This window comes from Apostichopus japonicus, chromosome 1, assembly GCF_037975245.1.
Source record: "Apostichopus japonicus isolate 1M-3 chromosome 1, ASM3797524v1, whole genome shotgun sequence".
In the NCBI taxonomy this organism is placed as follows: domain Eukaryota; kingdom Metazoa; phylum Echinodermata; class Holothuroidea; order Aspidochirotida; family Stichopodidae; genus Apostichopus; species Apostichopus japonicus.
Genome location: NC_092561.1, coordinates 19,368,627 through 19,383,066, shown reverse-complemented (window position 1 = coordinate 19,383,066; position 14,440 = coordinate 19,368,627). Strand labels below are relative to the sequence as shown.

Below are 14,440 nucleotides of genomic sequence, written 5' to 3'. Positions count from 1 at the left end.
AATTTAGTAATGTACAAAATTTGTACCTATCGACAAACTCTTTCGCGTGCCATACGCATTATTGTTGCCATAGTAGTACCGTACCGTGCATGTGGTAAAGAACTGAATTATGAAACAGACACAGGCCGCATGACATTGGTGAAGTTGGTGTACGCATGACAGTACTTCGTGAAGATCTGATCTGATCTTGAAGTTTACAAATAAATATTTGTTCATCTCTTGTTTTGTTTTCTCATTACAATATTACACTATGAACTTGATCTTTTACGAAGCACTGTTATGCGTGTTATAGTATAAAAATGACCCAGATAGTGTCTCGAAAAGTTCAGGGTTCGTGGACAACTCTGACATCCACAGGGGGTTCGTGGGGGATAAGTTAGGGAAACCCTAATTTAAAGTAACGACAAACTGAAACCTGTGACATTTTACCCAAGTCAAGATTAACATACCATCGCACTCGGGACAACACATGCCTTGACCAGGATGTAGACAGACCACTTCCGGGCAGGGGGGTGTCTCGCACACCCATTCGCCGTCTTGGCAGAGGCAGTTAGCACAGGGATCCGGTTCTTCTAGGCACTCTGGAAAGGAAAGAGAGCAATTAACAAAAGAGGTTTCATAGCAGAAAAGATGAAGGTGCAGAGATTAAGCATGAAATGGTTCATTATTTCATATGCCCCACCACCCACCCCCCCCCAAACAAAATATGCTAGTAATCCATTTGCTACATTTTTTGCGAAAAGTTTTGCCTAAATACCATTGTTTGTGATTTTCTGTAGATGGGTGTGTATTACAGATATTATGATGTTGTTTAAAGTTATAAAGAACAGTTTGTTTGGCCACACATAACATATTTCTACCCTGGCAAGGTTTACATGAAATAATTTGTATTAGCCGTTACTGTTTTTAACCCAATTTTAATAGCAAGTTTTGAAATGGAGGTGGGGGAGGGACTAACTCAAACCCTTAAGGAAATGAGGCATGTTCCAAAAAATTTTTTTTTGGGGGGGGGGGGGGTTACTTTCTAACAAAGAGAAAACTTACAAACCTTTCATTAATAAATGTAAAAACTAATTCTTGTATGCTCTATTGTTTTCTTGAATCAGCAAATTATTCAAATTTTGAAAGAGCCATTGTTTTTTTCGCTGTCTCTTTAAAAATTAAAAAACAAGTTGCAGTCGGTCGCCTGTTTGTTTATTGGTCGACGTTATAGCATACACACTGTTTATTACATTTCAGAAAGAAAGGAAAACAACTAGCAATTAATTTCTCACCCGGTTCAAGACAGACAGGACAACATTCTCCAGGAACATTCGTCGGAGTGGTGCAGTTAGCAGGAGGGCAACCCCTCTCGAAGCAACTAACTGAACCCCTCTATGAGACACAGTGGAGAAAAAAGTGACACAATAGAAGCATTGTTTGGTGTACCAAAATTTGATTGACGAAAAAAGTTTGCCTTAAATTGGTGCCACTTAATTAAAACAAACTCAGGAAGCAAGCGATTTTGTAAAGCTTTGCATAACTCCAAAAAAAAAAGGAAAAAATCCAACATTGATTGAGATGTGCGAATACGTATGTTGAAAATTCCACAGTATAACAGCAATTTTTTCGTTCTTAGTATAATAATAATCATAAAAATAATCGTAAGAATAATCGTAAGAATAATAATTATAATAATAATCGTACTCATAATAATCATACTCATAATAATAATAATAAAAATAATAATTATAAGAATAAATAATAATAATAATAACAATAATAATAATAACCATAGTCATAATAATAATAACAACTATTATAATAACAACAATAACAATAGTAATGGTGATTTACAACGCGCGCATATCCACCCGGAAAAGTGCTCAGGGCGCAGGAGAGAAAAGACAGCAAATGAACAAAAGAATTATCGGTTAACATTGATATATATCTTTTTTTGTGCACATGTATTACTTTAACTGTGTTATACTTGGAGTGAACCTAATTGATAAGCCTAGAATGGTTTCTAGGTCACCTCCATTTGCAATGTATGTCATCAAAGTATCAATTAATATATCCTTTGTTCCATAATATGGACATTGAAATGAAATTAGGGGGGAAGAGGGTGTCAAAAGGGACGTGGCAGGGGGGGAGGAGGTGTAGGGTAAGGGTAGGTGTTTATTCTACATTTCATATAATTTAGTGAAGCCATTTTGATTGAATAGTGCTAACTTATAAAGTTCACTTACAACAGGAGATGCTTATGTGTAATAACTGTTATTCATCACTTGTGCACATCCATTATCAATCTGGCAACATATTAACTGGACCGTCAATTCCTGATTCATCTTTGGCTATGAGGTTACCCTAACATGAACATGAACTTTGTATTTGCTACTCTTAACCTTATGGATTATTATGATGACGTCTGTTATCTTTCCTAAGGGTCCAACTCATAGTGCAATTTCTTTGACTTACAAGACCAGCAATTTTTCTCTCGTGATATTGTAACATAAAACAGAGGGGGAAAAAATTGTATTGAGAGAATAAAGGATGCGTTTATACAAAAGAAGAATGGATCATGGTTTTTTTTTTGTCGTCTCACCTCACAAGCGCAGTCTCGACACTCGTTATTGGGATCCACAAAGGTCTCTTCTGACATCACCATGACATCCTCGTACATACATCCTAACACAAAAACAAAAGGACAAAACTTCTCATTAATTTTAATAACAAAGGTTCTTTGTCATTATATTGATATTGATGATATTGATGATGATATTGATGATGATATTGATATTGATGATATTGATGATGATGATGATGATGATGATGATGATAATGATATTGATGATGATGATATTGATGATGATATTGATATTGATGATATTGATGATGATGATGATGATGATGATGATGATGATGATGATATTGATGATGATGATATTGATGATGATGATATTGATGATGATATTGATGATGATGATGATGATGATGATGATGATGATGATAATGATATTGATGATGATGATATTGATGATGATATTGATGATGATATTGATGATGATGATGATGATGATGATGATGATGATGATGATGATGATGATGATGATGATGATGATGATGATGATGATGATGATGATGATGATGATGATGATGATGATGATGATGATGATGATGATGATGATGATGATGATGATGATATTGATGATATTGATGATGATGATATTGATGATGATATTGAGGATGATATTGATGATGATGATGATGATGATGATGATGATGATGATGATGATGATGATGATTATGATGATGATGATGATGATGATGATGATGATGATGATGATGATGATGATGATGATGATGATGATGATGATGATGATGATGATGATGATGATGATGATGATGATGATGATGATGATGATGATATTTAATTTAATTATAATTATAATTTCAATTATCATTATAATTATTATTATTACCATTATAATTATCATTATTATTACTTATCAAAGTTTGATGTTTCTTTGAATAACTGCAAAGCTATTTCTTCATTCAATTCAAGTTTCTTTAAATCGATTTTAATTCCCTGTTTCTGCTGATGACTTCATCTTCCCATGATAGCAATTTTTCAGTATCTACTACGGATATTACGTGAAAAAAACATTTTGTTTAACAGCATTTTTCATTTCGAGAAAAGTCCTACAAGAATGCATCATCGTTCACAGAAATTCAGCTATCTACATTCTAGAAAGTTTATCATTGACAGGATTTGACGTCGATCAATTCACCTTTTTTCACTCGGTTGGCCTAGTAATGAAAACATCATCGGGAAACATAATAACAATAATCAAGCAGTTATGTTTAAGACGCTTATGCAACCACAAATGTGGGAGAAGCTCGTAAGGAGTTATGGATTACAACTTACAGGTTGGGTGGCTTCCAATTCAACATTTTATCTCAAATTTGGAATCTTTTCAATTTAGAAAATCATTTCAGATGGGAAAACTGTAGATTGGTCTTGGATGAAAAGCCCACCTTTGTATGACTCGGCTGGGTATCGAGCCTTGAACCTCCCAATTGCTAAGCCTCATTGCTTCAAATGCCACCGCCTTTTAACCAATCGGCCACAGCACCGGTATAACATGATATTCGATATTTAATTCTCTCATAACGTAATGAAAGTTACATTTCTCCTTACCATCACAGACTGGGCAGTTACATTCGTCCATCATTGGATGCAAACAAGACGCTCGGCCGCAAACCTTCAGACCACAGTTCACATTGCCATCCTTTCAAAATGAAAGGAAAAAAATAGATAGAAAACAGGAGATTAGTATTTACAAGATGAGGTAACCATTATATAGATTTGGAGGATATGCTAAATTGTTAATTGTAACTTTTGCTGGTATTTTTTTAGCTTTTGGTAAGCAGGACGTTACAAAAACTGGAGTCACATTGCGGATAAGATGTAAAACTTTCCAAACAACTGTTTTTGCGTTACCATCCATCATGAGTGGTACAATATGTACTAACCATCGACCTGCATCTGTAACTCTTGTTTATTTTTACTAAATTAAAGATAAACTGAATCAATAACTGTAATGGTTGTTTATAATTTGTAAAGCAAATAAACAAAAGGAAATTGAAATTGATGTGGTTTTAGGTTGAAAACATTTTGGATTATTTTAAGTTTACAGGTTTACATTAACATGGATCCAGATATTGGTGGTATGTTCTTCATGAACACCATGTTTTGTCCAAAACACATATACAACATTTTCTAAAACAAAATGCCAGTTCATTAAAAAACAAAATCTACTGGCTTAAAATCAAATTTCCACTTAACCATAATTTCCACTGACAGCAAAATCCCAGAGAATTTTTTTAATACTGAGTTAGAAAATCAAGAACAGTGAATAAACTTCCAGCCTCCACCGGGATTCAGCCCGGGCCTCCCGCTTTGTACGCGGACACCTAACCACTTTGCCATGGACACTGATTGTATGTCCAGAGGTTCGAAACCGGTAAGGAAGGTCGTAATTCCACTGTAGGCGTTTGTCACCTGTATCGAACAATACAAGTTCTGTTTTTGGTGACATATTTGCCTTACTCTAGAGATCAAAACATGATTCTAACCAACTATATATATATATATATATATATATAAATATATGTACTCACTGTACAGGTGCAGACTCTACAAGAATCGATGCTGTCTGCAAACTCCTGTCCGTTCTGATACGTCTGTCCCTCGTACTGACAGCTGTCACAGGTCTCACAGCACTGGCCTGGTTGAAGGGCAGGATGGAAACAGGGAGCTTGGGGACACTGGATAGGTTGGCAATTTATGTAACCTTTCTGCAATGATGAGAGGGCATGAATACAGGGTGATCGGTACAATGGTGCATGGGTAGTGGGGAGACAGGTAGGCATGGTCTTGCAACACTGGCCTGGTTGAAGTGTGGAATGAAAACAGTTAGGGTTGGGGAAACTGGACAGGCTGACAGTTTAAAAATAAACCTTTCTGAGTGATAATAATCTGAGGTCGGAAATACAGGATATGATTTGAAAGGAGGAAATTTCTAGATAGTAGTCTGAAGGTGATGAGAAGATGAGTAAGACTCTGTGTGGTCATGTGGCGCCGGATTGATGAACAGTTTATTTAACCTTTCTGTTGGATGGTATGCATGTCCCCATCAGAAACAAGAATCAGGGAAGGATACCACCTTGGTACCAGGCCCGCTCCCCCATCCCCTAGCTAGGTGCAACCTACAGGAAGGAGGTACCATATGATTAGGGTATTGCTTACCAAACAGGAACACTCCCGGCAAGTATTTTGAGGATCGTGGAAGGACATACCATCCCGGTACTCGACCCCTCTATAGGTGCAGCCTACAGGAAGAAAAACAAAGGGAAAATAAAATACAATAGGCCTTTGTTCTTTTGAGTTTGATAGTTATCAGCATCATGTATCTATGTATCTCGGTGTGTAACCCTTCTACGTGTGGTTATTTCAATATATTATAGCTTTCATCACCGGAAAGAACAAAGACAGCCAAAAGAGATAAGCACATGTGTATTGCGGAGCTTCCTAAACTAGGGGTTACAGCCCAGACGTGATGGGCCGGAAATTTCATGGTCGGCCACCAGCTAGGTTTTCAGGAAAGAAAGGAATTGATCGGTAAACGAGTAAGGGTCTGATGGAATCTGAGAGTGAACTTTCTGTCTGTCACAATAGCAGGGATGAGCCTGACTGTGTAAAAATAAAAAATCACGGAACTTTGCAAAAGTTGCGGTACAGGCTCCAGTTTTTGTATGCTACAGTGTGTTAGGATAATAGTTCTTGTCCCCAAGGTAGAAAAGAAATCACGGATATTCCACGAATTCGCGGAATAAGCTCATGCCTGCAATAGTCATTAGCTGCAATCCCCAAGTTTGGACAAATTTTGTGAGTGTTGATGTTTTCACAAACTTTTGTCACAAATTGCAATGAAATAAGATAAATGTGGGAGTTATATATTTGGGTGAGGTTAGGCCATAGAAAATTTATGCATCACATCTGGCTTTTGGGAAATCACAAAATGGGGTTGCTAAGGGATAGTTTGGTATGCAAGGGTCAGTTCTCAGCTTTATCGCAGATGTGTCTTCTCCTGACAAAGTTTAGAAGTGTAAAAGTAAGTTGGCCTGACATTTTGATCCTAGCAGGATCTTCTTCAAAGGCTAAATGACAAGTAACAGTAACAGAAGGGACAAAAACATGCACAGAATACAGACAGGCTAATGTTTGACTATTAAAAAGTGAAATGTTTGACTATAAACAATAAGTCTACGTACCATCACAGATAGGACAACCGCATTCATCTTCGGTGGGATATTCACAAGATGTAAATGGACATCTACCTTTCTCGCAGGTGACGTTACCAAACTGTAGCCAAACAAGAAGAAAATGGAAATTTGGCAATGAGCATGTTTGCATGTCCCACAGCTAAACATTGCCTGTGGCAACAGTTACTTCTGCTCGGAAGAAACCCTTCTGCCTTATTTTAAGTGATGAAATATTGATTTCACCCTTGTAAATTGTAAAGAAGTTAGAATTGATACATAGATAAGCCACTTTTACAGGAATGATGAAAAAACCATTTACGGGATAACCAAACTTCATGCAGGAATGTTTAATACACAGAACTGGAGGTCAGAAGTCATCGGTCTATCGACGCATGTGAAACTATTAAGAAGGAATGATGAAGAATCTTAGTACACTACCACTGTGCTGTGATGTGCAGTGAATCAGGCATGAAGCTATTGCAGGGCATTGTATTTATACCAGGGATAAGCCTGGGGTATAAAAAAAATCACAGAATTTTGGAAAAATTGCTGTATAGGCTCCAGTTTGCATATGCTACAGTGTGTAAGGATCATAGTTTTTGTCCCCGAGGTAGAAAAGAAATCAAAGATATTCCGTGAATTCGCGGAAAAAGCTCATGCCTGATAGACTGACGTTACTTACAGCATAGTTTGCTTAACAAACCTTTTCTGTACATCGAGCGTTCAAATTGCAAGTACTACACAAAATGAAAAAAATCACAAGAGCAGACATTCGGCTAGATAAAGCCCCCCCGACATGAGTCGATGGCAACTAAACTGGTCTTATGTTGAGCTAGTATATTGACAGTGAACATCGAAAATCATAACTTGGTTTAGAGATTACTTCATGTCCACTGATGAGAAAATGGTGAAACTCACTAAGGTTTGACAATGGGTATTGTTTTTTTTGTGTGTTTGATGTTACTTTAATGAACAGGCACTGCAACAACTTTCTTTGTAAGCAACAAATTAGTCAGAGAAAAGGCCACAAAATTAGTTTCCTTTGTTGGGTTTTTGATACAACGAGGTGTTCACATTGGAAAATAATTCCATACAGAACCTAGCGATGGAATCTCAGAAGAACAGCTTGATGGGTCTGACGAGAGATGACCTGCTACTGTCGTAATCTCCGACTGTCGTACTATGCTACTGTCCGATTGACGTACTGTCCCATTGACATACTGTCCTACTTTCGTATTGTACTACTGTCGTACTGTGCTACAGTCGTACTGTCCGATTGGCGTACTGTCTTATTGTACTACTGTCATATTGTACTACTATCGTACTGTGCTCCTGTTGTACTGTTGTCGTACTGTCAGAACTTAGAACAGCTGGATAGGTCTGGTGAGAGATGATATGCTACTGTCGTACTCTCCGACTGTCATATTGTCCGACTGTCGTACTGTGCTAATGTCCTACTGTCGTACTATAGTACAATTTGCTGTCATACTGTCTGACTTTGTACTGTCCGTCTGTCATATTGTCCCCATGGTTTACAGCGTGTTTACATAGTCCACTCAAGCAATACACACTCAAGCAAGTCCACTCAAGTATTACACAAGTCTCCACAACCGTGTGCAAACGCCTATAGACATACATACAGCTGCGTGTCATGTTCCAACCACACTTTAATTTCGATTAATCTGCATCGTTGCATCCGTCCGGCATTCTAAGCTGGAAACAGTCCTGCCTTAATTGCTGGTGAGTTTTGTCAGATATTTTTACTTATTATCAAATGTACTCTGCCCTCCAGCAATACCAACTAATATCTCAGTTCAGATTAAAAAACAATTATCTCTTCACCTGACAATCGCACATCTGACAAGAATTTTCGGGATTGCTGAAGCTCTCTCCGTTCCTGTACGAACGTCCACCAAAGTAACACCCTTGGCAGGTGGCACAACATTCCCCGGACAACTTGACCGGGTAACCGCAGGGAGGCTCAAGACATTCTAACTCCACGCAGTTGACGAAACCAGCCTGGGAGGGAAAGGGGAAAAGGAACTCTAAATGAAAGATGTAAATTAAGAAGTAGAAACAACCTCGAAGACAAACTTTGCTGATCTTTAAACCTACTGTCAATCATGAGAAATTAATATAAATCCTTTAAAACATTAATGCAAAAAAAGTTGTTTTTCTGCAGAACTTTAAACAAAATAAAACAAAACTGTTAAAGCAAACTGTTTTATCAACTGTAAGAGAATGTGTAAAAGTAACAGGGCCTGACGTTTCGATCCTAGCAGGATCTTCTTCAGAGGCTAAAACGAATTTGAACGATTAACAGAAAATTCATTTCTTATGAATGAAAGGGTTGTTAATGAGAACACTGTTGAGAATACTGTTGGACCTGATCAATTATACAGACTACATCATTCTATAAACAGACTTCCATTTTTTGCTCTGTATTGCTTCAAATGCACCATGACTTTGAGGATGTATAGTCTTATGTGAGGGTAGCTAAAGTATGACACCACATTATCACAGCAAAGGTATAAATGTAACGGTATAGCAGTAGAAATATGCCATTCTATGAATGCATGAAGGTATTCTTTTACATATTTCCTTCACAAGCAAGGACATATTTCATGGATATTTGAAATGGAAGAGGTGGCCATTAAAAGGGAGCATTCTAGCTGACCCTTTTACACTCACAATCCTGATGACAGGAGTGGGATCTTACCAAAACTTCACTTCATGAATATTCAACAACTTTGCTATTATCATAAAAAAAAACCTTTCTATGACCTCATCTCATGAATATGCAAATATTTTATTGTACAATCATAAGTTAAACCTTAAATTTTGACTAACCTGGCACTCGCACTCCTGGCAGGGAGTGGTGGGGTCCTCAAAGATTTCACCAGATGAATATTCAACGCCTGTGAAATAGCAGCCTGCAATTAAACATTAAAGGGATGACAGTCAGTGATCATATTGTCAGTTGAGGTACTGTGAGTGAGTGGGTAAATGGAGAGGACTAGCAAACCCACTCACCTACGATGGTGTTATGACAGGTACCACTGAATGGGTATAGGGATTGTGATCAGGATACATGGAAGGGATAATACTACACACCATCACAGGTATATTAAACAGCAGGTACCTCTTAGGGGGGGGATGATATACTGTGAATGGGTACATGGAGAGGACTAGCAACCCATTCACCTAAGATGGTGTCATGACAGGTACCACTGAAGGGGTATAGGGGCTGTGGCTGTGGTACATGGAAGGGACAATACTACACACCATCACAGGAATAACAGCAGGTCCCTCTGATGGGGTTGAGGTACTGAGAGTGGGTACATGGAGAGGACTAACAAACCCACTCACCTATGAAGGTGTTATGACAGGTACCACTAAAGGGGAATAGGGACTGTGGTCAGGATACATGGAAGGGACAATACTACACACCATCACAGGTATAACAGCAGGTCCCTCTGATGGGGTAGGGACACTGTGGTTGGGTACATGGAGAGGACTAGCAAACCCACTCACCTAAGATGGTGTCATGACAGATACCATTAAAGGGGTAAAGGGACTGTGGTCGGGTACACAGAAGAGACAGCATTATTCACCGTCACAGGTATTGCAGCAGGTCCCCTCTGATGGGGTAAGGACACTGTGGTTGGGTACATGGTGAGGGCTAGCAAACCCACCCATCTGTGCTGGTGTTACGGCATTTACCCTGAAGGGGGTATAGGGACTGTGGTCGAGGAACATGGAAGGGACAATACTACTCACCATCACAGGTGTCACAGCAGGTCCCTCTGATAGGGTTGAGGTACTGAGATTGGGTACATGGAGAGAACTAGCAAACCCACTCACCTTAGCTGGTGTTATGGCAGGTACCACTAAAGGAGTATAGGGACTGTGGTCGGGGTACATGGAAGGGACAATACTACTCACCATCACAGGTGTCGCAGCAGGTCCCTCTGATGGGGTACGGACACTGTGGTTGGGTGCATGGATTGCGTTGGCAGTACACATCGCCGTCGTTACAGCTACACTCCTGGCATTCGTCCTCTGCGTGTGGGAAGATGGTACCGTGACCGTGGGTCGTACCGTCATAGACGCAATCAACATCTGACAGGAGCAAAAAAACAAGAAAAGAAAAACGTGTCACAAATTCCTCAGGAAATTTGACAAAAACACACTAAGTATCCTGACCAAAGATCCAAAGTATGTATGTATGTATTTTAGATCCTCCTGCAAGCAGGAACTCGCGAAGAAGCCATCGTTAGCTTATCAAAGCCGCAAGCTGACCAAAGTCAGTCTCTCAGATTCATAGTTAACGTCCATGATAATATGAATGGTCAATTGTCAACACCTCTGTAACTAGGCGAAATACATTAATCTTGGAGTGACTCGAACCGGGGACCTTATGATTGGAAGGCACTGGCATTAACCACTGAGCTAACACTCCAAGTTATTGATAAAAAGTCCCAGTTTCTTGAACGACAAAACCAAGCTTTAATGACCAACAAGTTCAGGCTACTGGCCAGATAAATAGGAAAGCAAACAATTATCAGCTCTTGTGCCAATCAAGAAAGATCAATATTTAACTTGTTTTGCTATAATTGTCAGGGTTTGAGAGTTAATTTGATAATCATACAGGCAAAGAAATTAAAAATGTCTGGTAGTTAATATGCTAACCGGAGGTTTACTATTTAAAACAAGATCTTGAGAAAATTAACAAAATATGTAAATGATCCCACTGTGATTTTGTATGGCGGACTCACCGATGCAGGTAGGGCAACAGGTATTCTCCAACTGGGTCTGGTGAGGGCAATTCAGGGAAGGACATGGCACCTTCTGACAAAAGACGTTGCCATTCTAACAATAGGGACAGAAAAAAAAGGAACTTTATATAATGGTAAAAGAAAATAAGTTAGAAAAATATGAATATGATCATATGTTATAAGACAAAGATATAACTAATTAGAAAGGACTATATACACTATGTCACAACTATAATATATAACACCAGTTTCATGATTTATATAGATGGCATAATTTGTTGCGATGTTATCTTACATCAAGTAGGCCAATGGCTTCCGATGCTGGATAAAGCAAAGTGAGTTTCCACTCAGTGACCAAATTCATTTTTTTTATATAAAGTATCCTTCCAAATTGCAACTCAATCTGAAATATCTTTCTGGATAATACAGATTAAAGTTAAAGATAAATGACCGACCATCCAATTTTTTTTTTTAATTAAGTGATGCACAGTTTTGATGAACAGATGAAACAATTATTAAACACTGATATTTTCAGGAATTTGGATTAGCAAATTGAACCAGGAGTGAATTGCTCTTCAGGGATGAGCCCTGGGTGAAAAAAATCATTACAGAACTTTGCAAAACTTTCGGTATAGGCTCCAGTTTGCGAATGCTACAGTGTGTTAGGATAATAGTTCTTGTCCCCGAGGTAGAAAAGGAATGCCTGTGCTCTTAAACAAAAATGCTTTTACCTCGCAGTGACAGATTCCGCAGTCGTCCCTCGGATCAGCAAAGTCAGCCCCTGAAATCCAGTTCTCACCGTGGTAATGACAACCTGTAAAACATGATTAAACTCTTTTAAAGTTCATTAATTATTCTTCAGTCTTATATATTTGTTTCTACAGATGGAAAGTTGTTTTGAAACAATTATCACATCTCCCTTGTTCCTACAAATCGTGTTAGCTGAGCAGAGGAAGACAACCTTAGCATCATGAATCATCTCATCTATAAGCCTTCATCTTAGAAGAGATTAACAGATTTTTACCCTTCACTGAATTCCAAACTTCAAAATTGTTAAAAAGTCACCCACACCGGATTGTAAAACAAGGCAAGCTACAACATAAGAGTCAGCTCTAGCCGTCAATAGCTGTAAAAAGCAGCGACCACGAAACCGACCAGAGTGAAGACGAGGTGTAAAGCTGTCAGTGTGTCCATCCTACATGTAGGCTAATAGTTTTACACCTCACCAGGAACCAGAATTTCTTTAATCATCCACAAATAGCTGCCTTGCAGTTTTGTGGAGCTAATTCTTTTGTGGATTTGGTGCATTTCTGACTTGCGAATTTGGGAAATGCCAGATAACTTTGTTCAACGAGTCTGCACTGCATTAATGTTGAAATGAGATGCTTTCATCCTCCTCAGTATTTGAAAGTGGTCAGATGTTGAGACACTCTCCTCTGGGGCGATGCTAAGTCCCCGGGAGAAAGGAATGGATAAACATCCCTCCCGCCTCATAGTTCTCTGGACACTCATCGAAAAGAGAAGGCTACGGTTTATGCTGTTCCTCGTCCAAGATCACCACATCGATAGGGTATCAATGTAGCTTCTGTTAGCTTCCCATAACAACACTGGGATTCACTAAATTAAACAATACTTATTACCCAAAACTTCTCAGCTCCAGGAAGCCCCCAATTGACCAATCTGTCTCTTACCTATACAAGAGGGGCAGCACTGCCTGGTGACGGGGTGCGTGCAGGGTGCAGGATCGCATGGAATGGTCTCGCAGTTTATGGTGTCCAGGCACTGGCATTGCTGACAGGAGGTGAAATTCTTGAAGATTTCTCCGTTGTTGTATCGGATGCCGTTATTGTAGCAATTTTCGGCTATACGCGACGAGAGAAAAACGAATTGATAAAGTTAGCTAATCTGCGATATAGAGTTGCATCAATAATTCAAACAATTAGAAGAAATGATATTAAAATGATTTTAATAAAATGTTATAAAGATAAGGAAAAGCATTTGGAGCTCAATTGTCTTGATGATGTCATTCAGTCTGGCTGTTGCCAGATGCCTTTTCACAAAATATCATCGAATCTGAAAAATTCATATCTTCGTGATACAACATACAATCAGGAAGTGGGTTTGACCTCAAGGTGCTGAAACTTTCAAACAATTAAGTTTAGAAAGCATTAAAGGGTGTGAACACTCATGCACAAAGAAATGACTCATGCTGGTAATCTGACCTAGTTTCCAATCAGGTGTAACAGAAATGTTAGACACCACCATCGATCCCTGAAAATACACACACAGCTTGCAATCAGACACAGATTGTAATTAGACACTATTGTACAGTCAGTACATACATCTACGGTCCATACCCACAACACAGTGTAGGCCTACATAGCAGCGTGGACATCTCAGGTCTAGATAAAAGATAACAAGGTACCACGCTTCATTACTGTCTGCATTTTGTAGCGACAAGAAGAAAACGTCATTTGCAAGCAACAGAAAGTTAACTATTTCAGAGCGAGGCACACGGTTTGGGGCAAGTCTTCAATGCCTTTAAGCTTTCAGCCAATGGAGTATCCAGTGATATCGAGTAGAAAAGACAAATTAAATGCTTACTTTGTCCTGACTGGCAGGATGGGCAACACTCCCCATTTCTTTCAAAGACCACGTCGCAAGACTCGGGAAGTTCTGGACAGACTTCGACGTTACAAATGAGGCTCCCAGACTGAGTCAAGAGAGTAACGAAAATATGACAAAATTAATGCATACGTGAAAATAAAATCAAAATATGAAAGATATATCGCTTCCACTATTTTAATTCGGAGTGTCTTTTTGGTTTTCACGAAATCGTTGGTTACATTTATAGT

The 14,440-nt window shown here is 38.7% G+C and overlaps 1 protein-coding gene across 1 annotated transcript in view; it reads right to left on the bottom strand.

Annotated features, from left to right (window-relative positions):
• Positions 1-14,440, bottom strand: part of LOC139972149 (uncharacterized) — a 100,522-nt gene that overhangs the window by 30,188 nt on the left and 55,894 nt on the right. Inside the window, exons 43-56 of the mRNA XM_071979127.1 lie at positions 14,190-14,298; positions 13,277-13,447; positions 12,317-12,399; positions 11,586-11,679; positions 10,753-10,929; positions 9,658-9,740; positions 8,650-8,826; positions 6,817-6,907; positions 5,792-5,874; positions 5,164-5,340; positions 4,181-4,271; positions 2,585-2,667; positions 1,275-1,374; positions 450-581 (exon numbers count right to left, since the gene is read on the bottom strand). Of these exons, the coding sequence (XP_071835228.1) occupies positions 450-581; positions 1,275-1,374; positions 2,585-2,667; positions 4,181-4,271; positions 5,164-5,340; positions 5,792-5,874; positions 6,817-6,907; positions 8,650-8,826; positions 9,658-9,740; positions 10,753-10,929; positions 11,586-11,679; positions 12,317-12,399; positions 13,277-13,447; positions 14,190-14,298 (1,651 nt within the window). The remainder of the gene's footprint in view (positions 1-449; positions 582-1,274; positions 1,375-2,584; positions 2,668-4,180; positions 4,272-5,163; positions 5,341-5,791; positions 5,875-6,816; positions 6,908-8,649; positions 8,827-9,657; positions 9,741-10,752; positions 10,930-11,585; positions 11,680-12,316; positions 12,400-13,276; positions 13,448-14,189; positions 14,299-14,440) is intronic.